The sequence below is a fragment of the Aptenodytes patagonicus genome, chromosome 3 (genome assembly GCF_965638725.1).
Source record: "Aptenodytes patagonicus chromosome 3, bAptPat1.pri.cur, whole genome shotgun sequence".
NCBI lineage: Eukaryota > Metazoa > Chordata > Aves > Sphenisciformes > Spheniscidae > Aptenodytes > Aptenodytes patagonicus.
This window is the reverse complement of record NC_134951.1, coordinates 77,182,262-77,202,804: the sequence shown is the minus strand read 5'-3', so window position 1 is coordinate 77,202,804 and position 20,543 is coordinate 77,182,262. Positions and strand designations below refer to the sequence as shown.

The 20,543-nt window shown below is 37.3% G+C and overlaps 1 protein-coding gene across 2 annotated transcripts in view; it reads right to left on the bottom strand.

The window, feature by feature from the left end:
- Nucleotides 1-20,543, bottom strand: part of SHPRH (SNF2 histone linker PHD RING helicase) — a 57,883-nt gene that overhangs the window by 16,922 nt on the left and 20,418 nt on the right. For both annotated transcript variants that reach the window (XM_076333908.1, XM_076333907.1), the window contains 10 exons: nucleotides 18,733-18,896; nucleotides 18,387-18,643; nucleotides 15,397-15,518; nucleotides 12,577-12,665; nucleotides 10,729-10,821; nucleotides 8,189-8,296; nucleotides 7,046-7,188; nucleotides 3,545-3,718; nucleotides 3,142-3,204; nucleotides 1,761-1,986 (listed from right to left, as the gene is read on the bottom strand). In XM_076333908.1, coding sequence (XP_076190023.1) covers nucleotides 1,761-1,986; nucleotides 3,142-3,204; nucleotides 3,545-3,718; nucleotides 7,046-7,188; nucleotides 8,189-8,296; nucleotides 10,729-10,821; nucleotides 12,577-12,665; nucleotides 15,397-15,518; nucleotides 18,387-18,643; nucleotides 18,733-18,896 — 1,439 coding nt within the window. The remainder of the gene's footprint in view (nucleotides 1-1,760; nucleotides 1,987-3,141; nucleotides 3,205-3,544; nucleotides 3,719-7,045; nucleotides 7,189-8,188; nucleotides 8,297-10,728; nucleotides 10,822-12,576; nucleotides 12,666-15,396; nucleotides 15,519-18,386; nucleotides 18,644-18,732; nucleotides 18,897-20,543) is intronic.

Below are 20,543 nucleotides of genomic sequence, written 5' to 3'. Positions count from 1 at the left end.
TAAAATTACCGTGTATTAAACCTGGCATACAGGGTAAGGGCAGAGAATAAGCTGAAAGGAGCTTACTCCTCCAAAACTAAAGAAACTGAACTAAAGTTCGGAGGAAACTAACCTAATTTTTTTTTTTTTTTTTTTTAAAGAAAAACTAAAGCAGCTTGTTTTAGATTTAAGGGTTATTTTACAGAGTATCATCCCTGTAGCTCCATGTAGATTAGAGTAGTATGGACAATTGAATCAGTATTTCCAAGTCACAACAGATGGAATCATAACAGCATTATTTTCATTCTCATTGGCATGTTAGTCCCACCTTTTGTTTCCTAAAGTAAAAGGACATGAAGAGACTGTGTTCCCTTCTTGCAGCAGAAAATCCCCAACAGATAGCAATGCCTTAGTAACTGGTTACCTTATGTCCTCCTCCTTTTGTGAACTGCTACAAGCCGAGGACATAAAATAACGAAGCATGAGAACAGCTAGGGTCAGTATTCTCCAGTCAGCATTTTGGTACCATAAGCAAGTGACCCGACTTTGTGAGAGCAGCACAACTTTATTAGGTGTTTAATAACTTTAACTATCAGATACCTAAATGCTGATTGAGATGTCATTTTGTTTAAAAAGTTTTTGCACTGTGTTACACTGTAACCTAGTAATTTTTTTTTAAGGCAGCTCCAGATTAAATCTCACTCCTAAGTAGTGCCACCAATCTGAGGAAAGCAGGTGATCAGTAACCAAGTTTGCTGAAAAACAGAGACAGCCTGAATTCCATTAGTTAATCTAAGATACATGAAGTAAATCACTCTAGAGTATGTTGTCTTCTTCTATGGACTAAAGCTATAACAAACCTTTAAATTCTTGGATAGCATACCTCTGTAAGAAGTATCTTTGCTCTTTCAAAGCCTCCTAGGAAAAAGCAAATTAAGTGACAGTTTCCTAGAATCATGAACCAGAAGGCCTGGGAGAAAGATCACAGGGGCAAAAACCTTTCAAGGAACAGGAATTTCCTCTCATGTCAGACCACAGGAAAGAAAAAAAAAAAGAAAGAAAAAAAAAAAAGAGTGTATGAAAGAGTCAATAAGCCTGTCTCTAGTGTACCAAGTGTGTTCTACTGAAGCTGAAGTCTGCGTTAATTAAAAATGAGGAGAAGCATTCAAGAGAAAACACTTTTGATTACACCTAAGCTGTAAGACAGGATGAGACCCTTGTGTGCAACAGCTCTTCCCCCTTCTCCATCGCTGGTATGTATTCACTGCAAGGAACAGACGCACAAGGATGCATGAAGAAAGCCACAGTATACTCCTGCAGCTTTCTCTGATCCAACCAACAGGAGACTAATTATTTCAGGTTACATCGTGTAGTAAACAAGATCCAGGAAATAAAGCAATAGTGAAAGGACATCTGTAGCTAGCACAAGACTGAAGGTAAACTGAATGACAAAATGGACCAACATTTGATTTGCTGAGTCTTGCTACATTCTGATTTAACTAAACAGATGAACACATTTAATTTTATCTGTATACTGTCTTAATAGATGCAATTACAATGCTTACTAATTTGCTTAGTAGCCAGTATAGCTTTTAGAAACTCTTAAATCATATATAAACCATTTTAAATGAAATCCTGTAATAACCACTGTGAAAAAGCTTTGTGTAGGCAAACCCTAATTTCAGGAATACAACTTAGATTTGTTCATATTCAGCTTAAGTTTGTTTATATTACATTAAATGGACTACACAACTGTTTTGGCACCATCTCATTTACTGTACCTTATATTCCTTTTTCCATGCTTCAAAGAGTTCCAGAAATATGCTGCCTTCTTCGGTTAGCTTAACATCCATTCGGTGAGCTTTGGCAAAGGAGAGAATAGCTTTCAAGGCACGTTCAGTTTCACTGGTTGCCCACAGTCCTCTACTTGTGGTGGGCAAACGGTCATCGACAAGCCCTTCTTCATCTTCTATCATCTCCTCAAATATTGCCATTTGGCCTTTAACACTTAAAAACAAACCCAACACAATACTTATCACTGATTTTGTACTTCCACATCCATTCCTACGTATTCACCACATATTTCAGCATTCTAATATTTGATTAAAGGATAAAGCAAACCAAACAAATATAAACATCTGTTTTATAACTTGATATCCCAAAGGCTTGCTTTGAACACAGTGACCTCGGTACCAGCAATGAAATCACTGTACAGGCCATTTTGTCAGCTCAAAATCATCAATAGCTTTTGTAAAGGCTTAACGCACCTTAATTATCTTTCAGTAGTTATTAACAATTAATGTCACAGTCATTTAAAAAAATTGCAATTCTGACTTCTTAAATCAGCAAGAGTTGCAGTTAAACTCTGATGCAAAGCCTGCTGTGTATGGCACTATTTAAGAACACTACAGCTTCCCAGTTCCCTCCTTGACAAACAATGCTAAATTCAGAAACACACTAACATTTCCTAATGATTCCAGCAATCATTAGGTAACAGAGCTCCCACTGGTAAAGACTTCTCAAAATGTTTTCTCAGTGACCTCAAGATTTTTGAATTCAATATTGACATTGTGAGGAATATGAGAGATAAAAGTCAAAGAGAAAGCATGCAGAGGGCTGTAATCCATGTCTCTCAGCACTGTCCACTATGCATACTTCTCTTACACCACGTGCTGGTGCAACCCTTCTTTCAGTTGCATTCATGTCTGAAATCTCCTCTCCCATTGTGGCTTTAGTCAATCTTTGTTACTTTATGAATTATACAGAATTAAAAAGAAAATATCTATGAACGAGTATTGTATTATAGCATTTGCAACTGGACTGCAAATAAATATTTGCACAAACAGGAATATGCATTTAATTAGTGTACTTATATTTACACATACACTTTCTGAATACTTCAACACGTAATTTCAAATGTATGGTCATATTATAGCAGCTTGAGAAGTGGCATGTATTCATTCCTTGTACAAAACTTTTTCAAATGAAATTTACAGAGAAAATTAAACCTGACTAATAAAATTGCTATCACGGCCACTAGCGAGAAGTTGCTGTAATTTGTTCATAAAGTTATTTCAGAAAACTTAAAAGTAGAAAATATAAGACAATCCAACTTTCACTTTTTTTTTTAATAGTGAGAAGTTTATAAAGCTATGAACTTACGTATGAGAAAAGAGCTTCGACTCGTATTCTGTGAACAACTCATCAGCCTTACAAAAGACACAGCTGCAATACAGAAGATTGAAAATGGAAGCACTCAGAATTTCATCAGAAACCGAAGTAATTCCTGTAACTCCCTATTCCAACATATAAAAATCACATAAAGTCCTTAAAAAAAAAAAAGAACAATTTAACAGTCTTATGTACACTCGATATAACAACTAACAGGAAAAGATTTTATAAGAATAAAACCAAAGTAAGGTCATGATTCTAACAAATGGATCTGCGATATCTGTGTGCATACAAACCCCAAGTACAGAATAAAGACTTCAATCTCTTCTTATTTCATGTGAAGGAAAATTTATTAATACACCCCTAAAGTATATTTTCTATTTTCAAGACATACTTGTTAAGTGGAAGTCTAACAGGTCGCAAATGGCAGATAGTGGCAGCCTCAATAACCTGCTTAGAGGGAGGGCCTTCTAAGTTTTTCACTGCTTCTCTTACAATCTTCTGGAACTTCTTCACTTCATCCAGCTGGGTTGTGAGCAGGTATTGAAGGCCTCTGCAGTCACGGAATCTGATTTAAAGGAAAAGGGAACCAATTGCACACTGAGGCACCGAATCCAAACTTGATTCAGTATTTTGAAGTAGAAGAGAAATAGCTAAGTAGCAATGTAGGACAACATATGAAGTTTATATCATAAGCAAATGCTTATTACTACTACATGTAATGCGAACTGTTAGAAATCATTCCATTGTATCCCCTGAGATGATGCCTGGTATTTGTAGAATAGAAAGATTCTTTCCAAGACTTGAGAGTTGCGACCGAATATTAGTAGTCAACACCCACCTGCAACATTCTGGTCCACAACGCAAATCTACTAAAGGTAAACAACTGCACATACGATAGTCTTATTTGCATCTGTTGGCCAACAAACTGATTTTCAATTCACCTGTGCAATTCACAGCAGACACATGCACCCATCACAAAAATATACTACATTTTGCAAGTTAGCTTTCAAAATTAAAATTATTGAATGGACGTGACAGCAAACTATTTTCCTAAAACCTAGCTGTCTTTCATGATAGGAGTGGGAACATGAACACCAGTTAAGCACTTCCCATATTGTGTTTTTCCTGTGAGCAGAAGTCTCTTGCTGAGAGTGCACCATTCATAAAAGGCCTGGCATTCATATACAAGACTGTGTTACAAGACTGTGGTTCTACCCCATATGGAAAGTTTAATCCAAAACATCCCTTTTGTAAAGTGTGGAGAGAAAAGCACAGGTTAAAAAACACTACTAAAGTTTGGCATTTAAAATGACCTACTTAAGCAATATGTATTTTAAAATAAAATAGATGAGTTTGCCTAACCACTTAGTCTGAAAATACATGTAAATTGCAATCACAAGTCTGTTGTTAATACTATCAGTTGCCAAATATTCCAGGTTTATGAAAATCTCTCACACTATACCCTGGATTAACCATCTCTAATAGTCAACTAGAGATTAGCACTTGTTGCTTCCACTACTGGCCAGTAATACTTCATAAGACACTTTTTTAAAGTTTTTATTGCATACGCTAAAATAAATTTAAAAGGAAATAAGTTTTATCCCTATTTTATAAAAGAAAAAGTTAAGTCGCAGATAGCTTGTCAGAAGTCATACAACCCATAAGCAGCAACAATTTAAAAAGATACTTCCTAAACAGCTAATTTCAAGTGAGAGAAAAAAATCAATTTTTTTCCAGTATGACACAGGCAAGCATATAGATAGATGCATAGGCATATGAGCTCAGTGTGAACATGCAAACAATCCTTTCCTCAAATTTATTTTGACCAGAATGAGATGCCATCATTCTCACCATTCAATGTTGATATCACAGAATCACAGAATGTTTGAGGCTGGAAGGGACCTCCGGAGGTCATCTTGTCCAACCCTTCTCCTCAAGCAGGGTCACCTAGAGCTGGTTGCCCAGGACCATGCCCAGATCGCTTTTGAGTATCTCCAAGGATGGAGACTCCACAACCTCTTTGGGCAACCTGTGCAAGTGCTCAGTCACCCACACAGTAAAAAAGCATTTCCTGATGTTCAGAGGGAACCTTCCGTGTTTCAGTTTGTGCCCATTGCCTCTTGTGCTGTCACTGAGTACCACTAAAAAGAGCCTGGTTCCATCTTTTTTGCACCCTTCCTTTAGGTATACATTGAAAAGATCCCTCCCTGAGCTGCTGACAGTCCCAGCTCTCTCAGCCTCTCCTTATATGAGAGATGCTCCAGTCCTTTCATCACATCTTGGCCCTTTGTTGGACTCCCTCCAGTATGTCCATCTCTCTCTTGTACTGGAGAGCCCAGAACTGGACACAGACTACTCCAGGTGTAGCCTCACCGGTTCTGAGTAGACAGAAAGGATCACCTCCCTCAACCTACTGGCAATACTTTGTCTGATGCAGTCCAGGATACCATTAGCCTTCTTTGCCGCAGAGGCGCATTGCTGGCTCATGGTCAGCTCAGTGTCCACCAGAACCCCCAAGCTACTTTCCAGCTGGGTGGCCCCAATATCCATTTTGAAGAGAATTTCCTTCTTCCTTCTCTGATTTTTGAAGAAAGAAGTTTTGTATCTTTATTTAGATTATTCAATAGAATTATGTGAAGTACTGAAAAGTAAAAGATATGCCTACTTCCAGCAAGGGCAAGGAAATGCCACCTTTTGGGATCATAACAACAGAGTAGTCATACTGGAGGATATGTCTTTAAATATTTAATTAAAATCTGTGCATATTTTAAGTATTTAAATTTATACACACATGCACATTTTATATACACATCAGATATTTATATACATGATATGCATTTATATACATTTATTTTTAGATATGTTTTTATATATATATGAAAAATAAAAAAATATGTATTTAACTAAAACATGATTCAGAAAGACTGTATTTAAGACCATAAGGATTGTTCATGCATCTATATCTCCCTTTTCTGTGATGAACTTACAGAGCTGGAGCACAGAACATACACGAGGAGGCTGGGAGAAAAGGGTTTATTCAGCCTTAAAATGAGATTGCTCAGGGGAGACCTTATTGCTTTCTACATCTATCTAACTGGAAGGTTCAGCAAAGACTGAGCCAAACTCTTCTCAGAAGCGCATGGTGAAAGGACAAGAGACAATGGACACAAGATGCAACACAGGAAATATTAACTAGATAGAAGCATTTTTAATTTTTTTTTTTCCACCAAGTGGGTCAAATACTGGAACAGGCTTCACATAAAGGCTATGAAATCTCCCTCCTTGGAGATACCCTAAACTCAACAGGTCAAATCCCTGTGCAACCTGATTGGACTGAATCTCTGAGCATGGGCCTGGATCTATAAGCTGGGAGTTGGTCTAGGTGACCTCCAGATGTCCCTTCCAATCCCTTATTCTGTAACTGCACACAACAGTGGTACTGTTGTCTCTAACGTGAAACCAAACCCAAATTCTTTGCTCAGAAAAGCAGCGATGCTATTTTATGCTGTTACACAAGGATTTTCTGATATCATCTGTCTACTTTCCATTTAAGCAAGTCAGTTTCTTTTAGAGGTTGCTCAATTTTAATGCCAATAAACTTTGAATCTTTCTTGCTCAGCAGATGCATGAATGCAGAAGACTGTAAAACCACAGTAGATAATACAAAGGAACATTTAAAAGAGTGCTTGCCTAGGAGAAAACTGTAATTCTCCTGCTTTTCAAGTCTTCTATCTAGTTATGCTTTTTGGGGGACTTTTTTGAAACTTAATTGCAACCCAGATGCTCTGAAGCAAAAATTCCTGCTATTTAATTGCAACTGTTAGCACAAACTGATAAGAGGACTTGAGCAGACTTAACTGTATTCATTAGCCTATTTTAGCTATTCTCTTACTTCTCTGCCATGGAGAGTTTATTAATCTGCTGTTTGTAGTTGCAGGTTATTTCATTTTGCACACGTTGAACAAGCTCCTCATCAATGGCATACTGTATTGCTGTCTGGATGACATCCAACCACCAAGGAGAACCTGAATGTATCTATATGCAAAAGAACAGATTTATCCATGAACGTTCAGCAAACAACCAATTTACTCATTGCAGCAGAGGCTACAGTCAAACAGAGACTGGTAAATTCCATGGAAAGTGGAAGATGAGAGTATGTTTTAAAATATCCCTTTTCCTGTTTAAGTGAATACACGAATAAGAAATTTTCTACATTCCCATCTACTTCCACACCTTCAAATTGGGTCAGTAGAGTTAGATTCACCGAGGCCATCTACACAGAATAGCCACATAGAGATATTGTAATCTCGAAGTTTCCTCTCTGTCTCTCTCTCTCTCTCAGAGATGAAAGGATCATTTAATCAGAGAAAACAAGCTCTCTATAAAATTAAACAAGAGCAACACTGAAGTGATCTTGTAATTTTAAGCGGTGAAAGAAGATGCAGAAGTTTACTTCCTCATGTGCCATTTGCCCTCATTTCTTTATTATTTCTTTAGTATTATGCAAGTGACAAGCAGCATTTCAACTGAGGTGTTTATCAATTCATTAAGGGCTTGCACCTTCCTATGAAACCTGAACTGTCATATTGACAAAACACAATTAAGCCTTAAGCACAATGACCAAACGCATGTCAAAGAACAGTTCCTTTGAAAGTAACTGAAATACCATCTGATACACCACAGAAATGTTTCAAAGCCAAAACCTGTAACTTATTTACCTAAATTACAAGTGAAACACAGTTAATATAAAAATCAAGCATGGTGTTAAACTTTGGAATCATCCCACCATGTACTTCTGTTTTTAGTCATCTGTTCATCAAGTACTGTGTGCCTCTTTATGCGAGGAACACAGGATATGTTTTGGGGCTCTGTGTGTGTGTGCGCGTGCATGCACACTACCGAAGTCCCATTCCAAGCAGGCCTTCAAAGAACTGCTAGAGATAATAAACAGCTGGAGTTCTGGATAAACACATGAAAATAATATTAAAAAAAAAAATCTCAAAATTCAGAGACTAAATATGTAAGAGGTACCTGCCTTTCTCTGGAGCTCCCGAATGGTCTGAAGAACTGGCTGTAAGGCCTGATGGGCTTCTGCAACTTCTGCATTGGATTTACTCATATAATGCTGTCGAAGTTGTTCTGCCTGTATGGAAATGAGAGCTTAAGTTATGCACAACTCATATTTATGAGGAATAATTGAAAATGCAAAAACTCCCTAGCTACCATAGTGTTTTAAAATGGTTAGCTACCTACGTGCCACCCACTTTCGTTCGTAAGCAATATTTAGCATTAATTTTTTCCTCTAGAATCTAGCATTTATTAGTAAGCCCAAAAAACATTTGAGAAGACAAACTACTACAAGGATGCTAACTATGCAATTTTGCTTTTGGGCAAGCCCAAACAACACAACAGGTATACACTCATTACAAAAAGGAACTGGAATTTAACTCAATTCTTACTTCTCTGTACATTAAAATATATTGTGTTGAATAAGTAAACAATAAAAAGATCCTAGAACAATCTGAGAACAGGAAAATTTAACTGACTTACATATAAAACTTACCCATAAAATAACAAGAAAGGTTTAAATTTCATTATTTTTAGGTGCGTCAGATATAACTTTTCAATAAAAATTACTTCTGACAGTGAAACCCCCTCTTGGTATGCAGGTGTCTCCACAATATAATCAGTACGAGTTTACTTGATATTTTAAAATATCAAGTAGATGTGAAGAACAAATAACTTGTATTTCTTACAAGTAACATGTACACACACATACACGTATCTTTCACCATTACACTCTGATTTCACTAGATATCTTTATTTTGTGCATTTTACAGCAGGTTTAAGTCTTTCTTCTTTTTGTTTGCTACTATCAAGATAATTATATTCTTGTTACAGATGGAGCTCAGTTTACCAGGAGAGGACAGCACTCTCGGGTATTTGGATGAGCTACTGGCAAAAAATAGCTGTGAAAAACAATCTCTGCTTCACATTTATAAGCAAAATACAAATTTTCTCATCCTCCTCTTTACAATAATGTCAGGAGAAGGTGATATAAAAAATTGCTAGAGTTACAGGTCAATAAAAAAATGGGCAGTATTTCTATAAAGGCTGGCAGAAACTCCTTTAGATATTTAAGAGAACAAGTCTCATTAAACCAGAAAAAAATGCTACCTATGCATAGAATTTGCATAAAAATGATAAAATATCACAAGATATCCTAATAGTAAGACAGATACTGATCAGCACCACATAACTGGAGAGGCTGAAAGAACTGGGCTTGTCCAGCTTGGAGAAGAAAGGCTTAGAGGGAACAAAATAGCAGCCTTCCAGCAGCCAGAAGGAAGTCACCGAGAAAAGCGAGCCAGGCACTTTACTGAAGTACATGGCAAGTGAACAAGGGACAATGGCTATAAATCGGAACGGGAAGTTCTATGTGATTTCTGCCCCCGCCCCCCCCATGAGGATTACGAAGTATTGGAACAGGTTGCTCAGATAAGTTGTGAAATCTCTTTCCTTGGAGGTTTTAACAGCCCAATTGGATAAAGCCCTGAGCTACCTGGTCAGAAATCAGTGTTGACCCTGCTCTGAGGGACAGGTTCAGCTAGAGACCTCCCAAGGTCCTTTCCAACCCAAATGATGCCACAATAATGACGTTCTTTCGCAAATGTGGTCCATATGTCCACTACAAGTAACCAGTGGGGAACAGTGATCCCAGCTATCTTACTAGGTATTTCCCCAGTTAAGATTAAGGATATGGTTAAACAAGCCTATGCACACAGGAAGTAACATGCAGTGACTTGCTTATCTGGCCAAAGATGGTCAACCTTTCCAGATGTTTAGGCAGTACAAGAGTGACAGGGATGAACCAGTTGCTGTAGGGCATGTGAGTACAGTATAAGTAATACAGGGAGAGCCTGGACAGATGCCACTGGCAAACTTTAGGCTATGAAGAACACTGCAAATCAGGACCTTCTCAAGAAGGTTTCAAAGAAAATATTACCAGAACCACACACAGGACCAAAAAGAGAGGTAGAAAAACAGCTTCAAGGCATGACTGAGAAGACGCATTAGACAGTAGTAGCCTATATTTACTAGGAGATGGGGAAGTGTTTTGGAATGAAGGGCACCTATGCAAGAAAAATAAACTTCGCTTAGAAAAGACTCTATCTGCAGTTAAAATGAGAAAAGCTAAAGAAAATGTGAGGAAATAAAGGACTCAAAAGAATTCGGGATGATGCATTCTCTATCAGTAACATCTATGTAAGTTATTTCCACAAGAACATTGTGGGGGTGGGGAAATCACATTTTAGAGATAAAAATTATTAAAACTTCCATAAAACACACTCACAACATAACAGAGATCACCAAGCATTCAGAACAGCAGCCATTTTACTGGACATTTCTGCTTTCATCTCATACCCTGAACAACTCTTGATTTTACTAACCTGAAAGGAAATGTACATAGTTAACTTGAAAGTTAATGATATTGCTTTAGTTAGAGAAAATATTGAAGGATAAAAAAAAGGGGGCTCTTCAAAATGTATTTATATAAAAATGAACAATGTTTACCTCTTCTGCAAGTTGGCTATCACGCAAAGTCGGGGGAATTCCTGGGTGCTTCGCCAATAACAATTCCATCAAATTGTGTGTAGAATGAAGTCTCTAAATATACACAAAGTCAACAGCAATCATGAAAAAATACACTGCAACATCTGTGACAGAAAAAGCTTAAACAGCAATGAAAACTTACAGCAAGAAATTAGTATTCATTTAAAATTAGTTTTATTTTTTTCTCTGTTAATCTGGAAGCACATTATAAAGAAAATAAACATTCTTTTCCTCATTTCACTGAGATAGGAAATGAAACATTAAAAAGACCTTCTTCAACACCTCAAAAGCAAATCAGCAGGAAAGTTTGACACCAAGTCATCAGATTCTGTCCCGTACTCACCCTCCTAATTAAACAGCCCTTGACTATCATATGGAAAACATGTTATTTATCTCAGAGCACATTCTTTTGTAAATACCTTTCAGAATATTATAAGGAGACAATTCACTTAGCCTATCTAAAGCAAAGTAAAGTGTAAGGAAGAAAACAGCTCCCAAGAGCTTCAATAATTTTTCATATTTTTCACTTTTCTGAAATAAAAGATGACTGAATAAAACGACCTTTTTGTTTAGGGAAAATAAACTTGATTGTTAATATAAGGCAACTCTATTCCTCTTCCCTAGGTTCACCCTATGTATACCAAACTAGACCCCTAATATTATGCTGCCTGCGTATCACCCACAAACTCATAGTAATAACTTCCACTATCATGAACTTGTGCCCTTCTCACCTCCTGGATCCACTGCACCTTTGCCCTATTACTATCTCAGCCACTGAAGAGCACTGGCCAGCAGTGGTTTGCTATTATCTTAAAGAGCTAAGCCTACACAACTGGGAAGTTCTCAACGGAAGTTGAGTTTTATTACACAGAGGCAATATTAGGCTGTGTACATTTTGAGGGGAAAAAAAAAGCTTTATTGGATCGCATAATCCAGTAAAACAGCTTAATTAACAATCTTGTTATGAGTAGCTTAACAAGTCTATGATGATACGGCTATGCTAAGTGAAAAATGCCTCTGGGAAGTCACAAAGAAGAAGAAAGGATCAAACACACACAACAGGGCCATCAGATGACCACATGCAAGATAATAAAAGAATAACTTACTTAGTGAAGCAAGAAAAGTAAAGAAATAGACAACTGATCACTTCTTATTTACCTGTCATTAACATTTTAAATATCTTGTTATGCTTAAGAGAATTTTGGTCAATTTAGAACTGATATTTCTTGAAGAAATATAAAGATGTTACTTACAGAACCATTGCTTTTTTATCAGGAAAACGTATTCATATTTTTAATATAGTATTCAAAAGGTATTAATATGTTTCCTGAAGAGAAAATTCACTTTGATTCTTTTTCATGTTTTGTTGCCCTTTCAGAGAACATCTTCTGCAGTGCAACAATTTTATTTTTCTCTATCATTGGCACATTAATATCATTCTCAATGCAAAACCAGCATCCTGTATTCGCAGGATGTAATATAGTACCATTAATGTGAGCAGTCACAGTCACATACACAAGGAATTCAGCATGTTACTTTTATTGCAGAACAGCAGGTGGAGATCATACACTGCTTCTGGGATATCATGAAGACTCACAAGCAAACGTTTTTAGAAATACAGTAGCTTTCCAAAAAAAAGGAAACGTGAAGGTCACTGGACAGATTCCTACATAAAGATTGCGATAATGACAGCAGGCTGAAAGAGTCATTCAGCACACCACTAGGAGGAAGAAAAGACTGACCTGTTAAATTAAATCTAAAGTATTCCAGTTCTTAACTACGTCTCTTTACATTTGAATGCTCACTCACTTGCAAGGAATCTGTTTTGAGCTTTTCTTTGTGCTCTTCAGATGATCTTAACACTTCTCTGTACAGCTCTGCAGCCAATGCATATTCTCCTGAATTAAAAAAGAGTAACAAAAACATACACATATTGTGTTGGTTTTTAAATACACAAACAGCCATGACTGGCCATCACTTGTTACATATTAAGATGTTTTCAGAGAGGCTGTATAATATCTGTATGTCTTCAAGCAAATCTTCCCTATTCATTCTGCTCTCCCCCCCCCAAAAAAAAGGTAAAAGACAGAGTATTGCATTTTACAAAGACTAAAGCAGTTTCCAAATTAAATCTCTTGTGTGACTGCAAGATCTGTAGACTTCTTGATCTTGAAATATGTATTCACAGTTGCATAAGTCCAAAAAATTTCACATGTTGCACTAAAAAAACCCATCACCTACAACCCACTGCAGTGATACATTACTAAATTGGCACTGCAAATTCATTGTTTTCACTGGAAGAGTGAATAATGTAAGTTGTGTCATACTTCAAAAATGCAGAAACGATTAAATACATGCAGGGAGCATAACTACTGATGTAAGCTGCTAACATCACAATCACTTCTCAGAAAATAGATTATATAAATTAAAAAAGAAATACTAAATTGAAGTTGCATATGGAAAAGCAGCAAAAAAAAAATTTTGTTTTCTTTCTCAGCTGACAGAAATTTACTTAGTCAGTAAAGTCTTAGAAGACTTAAAACTTGGAGAAGCACAGGGACATGAAATGTATAAAGACAGACAACAGAGTAAAACAAAAATCATCTTCCTACATATCTGGAAGTGTAACAACCCTATTTCAACAAGATTTGTTGCTTTTTACATTGAAACAGTTGCCAGTTGTAAGGGTGCAGTCCTGCAACATACTATTGCCATCACTAGTAACAGGCTAAAAGCTATGTGCTGAGTTTGCAAGGCCTCAAGGTGGAGGCTTGTCAGGCCTCCTTTGACTTTTTCTTGACCTGCCTGCACCTTTTACTTGGTCTCGCTGTGACAGCAATTTCTCTAATTCACTAGGTGTCTATGGCTAACTTTTTTTTTTTTACTTTTGTTTATCTTTGTGGGGTACAATCACAGCTTTATACAGATAGCAGTAACAGGCAGTTATTCTATGTAGAATGTGGTATTTACAACTAACACAATGATGTAGCGTAGAGAAATACAGGCCTAGTAACAACAGCAGAGGTCTTGAAAAGTAAAGATTTAGGATGCAGTGTAGAGGAGTACAGCCATGGGATGCTAAAAGATGGTGCGCAGGCTTGGCAGTGAATAAGGAAGCCATGGCTATAAACAACTCACCCACAGTCAAAGAAATGCAGACCTAGAGCTGGACAAAACTGGTTTTAGGGGCAACAAAGAAAACAAAGAAATAGTATGTAACATTCATAAAAGGCATAATGTACACTAAATTTGGCGTTAACGTGGAGCTGCAGACCAATGAAGAAGGAAAAAGGTGTAAAAGTGTGCTAGCAAACATAAAAATGACCCTAACTGGATCCTTGAGTGAGAAAGAAGAAACCATCAACACAAACATCTTATTCCTCCTGACAAAGAACTCCAGGTGGTGAGAACTAGCCATAGCACCACCACCATCAATATGAAACCATTGACCTCAGGACCCAGAAGGGCAGTAGAAAGATGAGCATAAAAGCAGGAAAGCAGTAGAAACAAGTAAGTGTGATTATTATTGTTTTTTCGCCTGTAACAATTAGATCTGGACTAATAACAATTAGACCTGTAAGATTTCAATTATACTAACAATAAATTCATGGCTTTACTTATGTATAAGGTGCGCTTCCTCCTTGCTGATAAAGGAGTCTGAGCATAATAGTAATACTGGGAGGGGAAAAAAAAAATAAAAAAATGTTATAGACCAGAACTCTGCCTCAGTCCTGCTTTTGTTTCTCACCAGATGTAATTTTCAATCTGCTTTTCAAAAAGGGCCAAACTTAATTTTTGCTACTAGTGTATTTTAGAAGTATTTAACCCGTACAGAATCTTTTTAAGCACTTAATTCTATCTGAAAAATTTGATATCCATCCTGCGATCATAAAGTATTTAAGTATTTCAAACCTACTAACTACAGACTAGAGAATCTGAATGTAGTCTTTCTGTAAGGCAAGTAACAGAACAGGCAGTTTGCTTGTTCTCCTCTTTGAAGGAAGACTTTAACATGAGCTGGAAAAATTCAAGCAGCTTGTCAACTTTAGAAGACTTGTTACTTGGCAAAGAGGCATTTCTTTCACATTCATGACTAAGTTGTTATAACATTATTTTGTTTAGTGGGACATTCAAGATTAATGTAATTATTTTTGTTTCCCATTCAAAACTTTTTTTTTTCCTCCTAATTCAGACAAAATCTACATTGACAGAGCTTTATAGCAGGCAGCAGCAAACAGATTCCACAGTCAGCATAGCAGTTTGCATGGCAGGGGTACAAAGGAAGCCCAGAAAGCAGTACTGATAAAACAAAAGCAGGTTAAGTACAATTACACAAGTATGACTTCTTTTATCCTCCCAGTACACATAGATGGTAGAATCAAGAAAGAAGCCAGAAATACTCTGAGACATCTCAAAGATGCACCAAACTACACCTACTCTTTTCTCCCTCATCTAGAACGCATGTTGTTTTTTCTTACAAACACTGTTACAAACCTCTCTAGTTTCCCAGGATTTCACTATGGCTTTTTCCCTGAATTCAAAAAAGCCACTGTTTTAACATGGTGTCATCTAAACGATAATTAGCCTTCTAAAAGGAGTAAAGAATATGCTACAGCCATCCAGTCTTACCTTTAATGATGTGGATACCAGCTAAGCCATTAAGAGCACACACCAACTGTCGGTGAGCTTCCTCACACTCTGTTCGACATTTCTTCTGCAGAGATGTTAGCAGTTCCTCCATGGTCATGGTGCTGAAATGGAGACCAAACGGCTCAAATTTGAAACAAAACCACAATACTAGAGAAGTAAAACCATCATGCTGTGCAGCGTGAAAGATTGTTACATGCATCCAACATACTGTGCAAATGTTTATTTGAGATTTATTTACTTATTAAAAAACCCCTAGTTGTCAGCTTTTCTTCCAGCTAGAGCTTTACCCTAACTTGAGTATGTCAAGAGGTTGACATCTCCTAAAAATAGAAAGAAATAAGAAACAAGAGGAAAATTAGAACTAGATAAAATAATCCTTCATGGCAAAATATTTTGTTCCTTCTGTTACAGTGGTGAACTGGAAGCAAGCAAAAATAGACCTCATTTTGCTAGAAGCTGTTCAAATGAAAACAGCTATGAGAGACTAACATTTCTCCCCTCCGCTACCAATCTAACCATGCAAAACAGATGAGGTATCAAAGTAAAGAGGAAAATGTGTGGAACGAGAATAGTGAAGATTAGCAACTATCATTTTAAACTTCTTTTTTTATACTTGTTTGTAGTATTCGTCATTCTTCAGAGGAATTTACTCAGAAGAGAATTAGCTTAACATAAAAATGCAGGAAATGGAGAAGTTAGAGGGAGAAGCAAGAACAGAGATGAGAAAGAAAGAAGCATGAAGGATAGCTTGGAGTAAGGCCAAGGGACAAAGAATCCAGGCAGGAAGAAGCCTGATGCGAAGAGGCAGAAGAGTAAACTGCAACAACAGTCTACAACAGCTGACCTGAGGCTGCTTCTATGACCAATTGCTGCTGTGAGACCAGACACTACTCCCCTCCTGGAAACTCTGCTCCTCAGCCTCATTCACCTTCAGGAGAAGCATTTACTATTTGGTGTTTAGTGCTGTGGAGTAGAGTAAGAGGTGGCATAACTCCTGCACAGTTTGGGCCCAAGGTATGCTGGAAGGGTATCCTTGACTAGGCCTTTATTTTACCCTCCTTGCAACACTGTTCCATTTGCAGAAACTGTTCCTTGAGTTTACACTACAGTGTTACACTACAGCGTTACACTACAGCAGGCTTTAAATCAATATAATCACTATTTATAATTAGCAGAATTCTGCAGAGGTATTGGCAAATACACATAGCACCTGCTGCTCATACTCTGATACTTCTACCACTACTACTTACCTTTCATTTTCAAAACCATCAGCAGTTTCAAGAAAAATTATAAAAGCAAAAGGATGTACATATAAAGTATGCAGTTTGCTACATAGCCTGAGACTACCAATTAAGACAAAAATAAGTTTTTCTTACTCAGCGTAACTAGGGGAACCTAGAAAACTCCCTTTTGAGGGCTATATTTTTGCTGAGAGTAAATGCGATGTTCTCATTTACTGTCGTCACTACACAGGTGGGGAAAAGAGGTCATCTAGCATAAAATATGCTCCAAACTCAGCTTCCTTGTTTCTGACCAGTTTCTCTTATCCATACGCTCCAGCATCAACTTTCTTGTTTCAGTAAATTTCTCTTCTTCATCAAAGCTCCTAGCACTGAATTTCTTCATTATTCTCATACATATAACCAAAGCCAGGAGCCAAATTTTCTCTCTGTTCTGGGAATGTCCACTGCTGCAGTCAAGCTTGGTTCACAAAAAAGATACGTCAATAGTGCTGGGAAATAACTTTTCTTTGTACATATGATTTTAAGAAAGATTTAATTTTCATTGCTAGTTTTTCCACCACAGTTACTATGCAGCTATCATTCCACAAGCATTCCACCAAAATCAACACAGTACTAAGCTATCCCCAGCATACTCAACTCAGTTTACGCATTTCATTTGTAATCCACTGGCTCATTTTAATGCAAAGGCTTGTATAGGCTGGTGGGAATATTGATTTCTCCCATGTTTGAGTCCTTGCCTCCACACTAGCAGACTGTTAGAAAGTGCTACAGCACAGTGCCTACTATTGGTCCCTGCTGAAGTAGGTGCAAAGTCAGTTACAGCTGCTTAGGCCCTGTAGGTGTCCTGTATGAGAAAGGGGAAGGAGTAGGACACAAATCTTCATAAAAGGATAGAAAGAGACTGAATAGAATGGATGAACAAGAGCAGGAAACAGTAGAAATAACACTGGCAGTATTAAAAGTTTAAGTTCTTCCCTACCTGTAGCTTAAAAAAGAAACAACATAGACAGTTCTCTGAGAGCCTGGAATGGAAACGGCCTGTTCTTTCACAACTCCCCTCTAATTGACTGAAAAAGTAGCAGCTACATTTCACAAAGAGTGCTAGCAACATGCTTTTGGTCTAACAAAGGCTGAGACCAAACTGGTATTTGCAGGGCACTTGTGAGGAAGATGATCTTGAAAGCGTACAAAAAAAAGCAAAAAGCAAAAACCCCCACCCCAATAAAGCATTTGAACAGCTTTAAAGTTTGGATCCACATTTACAAGTTCCGCCACCTCACATTAACAACATTTTCTTTGAATTAAAGAATTATTCCATTCTGTTTATTCATTTTGTTCATTGTTCTCATTTATGAACATGACTTTTGTAAGAGACAAAGAAAATCAGTGGATTTATTTAAAACTGAAAAAGAATCCAGCTTGTTTCACACTCAGTCTGTCACCTGCAACATCCTAGTATCCATCAGCATCATAAGGTTAAAATGTTACTGCACAAACAACTGCCTCTCAGTACTATGTTCTTTAACACAAGAATTACACTACCTACCCTACTGCATCCTATTCAACTTCTGAGGTCAGATAGCTTGGTGTGCCATAGTTGCACATTTAATTAAAGCAGCTTAAAATTAGGCTTGTTTGAGAACTGTACAAGATCTTGCACCATTAGGGACAATCAGAGTTTTGCTTTGGATAAAGCAAGCCTTTTAAGAAGTGACAGAAATTCACCTTTTCTGTAATGGCAAGAACTCTCCCCGAACAGCTTGTGGATGACAGCAGGCCTGCCTCAGCCGCAGCAAAGGGTACAGAATAGAAGTCACAGTCCTTCTATCTAGGCTACTAAGCTTAAGAGTCCAGTCTGAAATCTTCCTGAGTTTTGCCAATGCATCCTGGCAGCACACCTCGTGCTGGCGATGATAGAAGTGTCTCTCCACAGGAGAAAAGTGAAGCCAGTGTACATTTTCTGTCTGAGGTGGGATTTGAATCTGCAATTAAAAAAGAAAATAAGTAATTTGCAAATAAAGCTATTGATAAGTGTTGTTCAGGAATTTTAAAACCCAAAACTCCTACTTACTTGGTCAATCACATCCTTCTTTGCTGATCTCCACATTATCTTGGCAATTAGACTGTAGAGAGGCCGGGGATTTTTCCTACAATAAGGTCGATATAAAAGTTGGTCCCACCAATGTTTGACCCAGTAAGGATCAACTCCAAGAAAAAGGACTAATCCATACAGATCTGCCAAGAAAAGAAAGTGTTTTAGTACAATGTTTGCGTTTTAATACTTCACAATATGCCTCCAAAAAAATTAACTTTCATACAAAGGTTACCAGGCATAAAGCAACTACCTTCTGGCCCTTATCTTTTCCACTTGTTTTCCAGTTGTTCCCACACCAAAATAGCTAATTTCAGGTAGGGGACCTGGTGGGGGAAGGTGGGGGTTCTCTCCTTTAGCTAGTTGTTGATTTTTATAGAACTTGCCGGAATAAGTATTTGTGAGACACTTTCCTAATTTCAAGTTAAGCAGAACAGAGCAATGAATTTAAACCTCTTCAGAGCAGAGGTGAGAGGCAGAAATTACATGGTTGCATATGGTTAACTGGGTTTGCCAGGTTTTTCTAAAACAATATTGCTCAGCATCATTACTTCACAGCCTGCTGTGAACCAACTGTCTGTTGCCCACCATCCTAAAAGGGGCCGCAATTCAGATGACTTTCACTTTTCTACTAAGGCATAAGAAATTAACAAAACACTTTTATTGTTTTCTTACTAATTGAGAGAATACAGCTTGCTAATTCTGCCCAATTCAGAAACCCATCATTTTTGGGGATGAAATTTAAGGACATACTGACTTTAAGCTTGTATCTAAGTCTTACTGGAAAAATACAGAAGCACACGTTTAAATGCTGCATGTGGACAATGGAGAAATAGAAATATATGATGGTATTACTCTGTTAGCTTTATGGTAATTTTGGTATTCAGCTGAGAGCCGTAAGACATTCACCAAATACATCATAGACCAGGGGAAGAAAAATCCTGGGAATCATTTCTATGCAGGAAGCAATTGTTTACTCAGAGGTCCTATCCCACTTTATTACAGCAGCTGCAGCACAGATTCAAATTAGTCAGTAGTTTTCATCCCCTGTGTGATGGGGGCTGCCTCAGTATAGCCTGAGCACCTGGACAACGTGTATTATGGACAACATGACATTTCAGAGATGTATTAAATCAACACTATCACACATAAGGACTTGAACAAGTTAATCATGACAGTCAAATTAATCACTTCCTTCTATAGTGGTTGCTTTATTAACTATGTATTCTCACAACTATTATGTGTATTTATAAATTTAAACCACAATTCCATAATGAATTAATCTACAATATTGACTTTTATAATAGTGTGGTATCTGAACAATAGTTCACAAATGCACACTAATGCTTACACTGATTTATCCACTTTCAAACTCATTGCCTCAATGTGTACCACATATTCCTAAATCCAAAGAACACAGGGAGATAAAGAAGTCGGTCAGTTCCCTTTCTTTTTTTCTATCTCTGTCTGAAGCCTGTCTACAGAAATGGAGTACCTCACAAAAAAAGACAAGATAAATGACACCTGCTAACATACAGCTCCCTACTCCACACCTCAGTTCATTAAGTCTTTACATAAGGACTTAAGACAGTTTCATAAAGCCTTAGTACGATTTTTAGAATTTATATTCATGGCAGTTGATGCCCATAGTAGTTCATACAGGGCTATGCAAAAAGCAAATACAGCTTTGCTTGCTGTATTTGACAGTTAGAAGGATTCTGTAACCAGAGCAGACTATCTTTAGCTGCAATAGAGAAGGGTTAATATTTACCCACTGTGCTAAGTGAAAA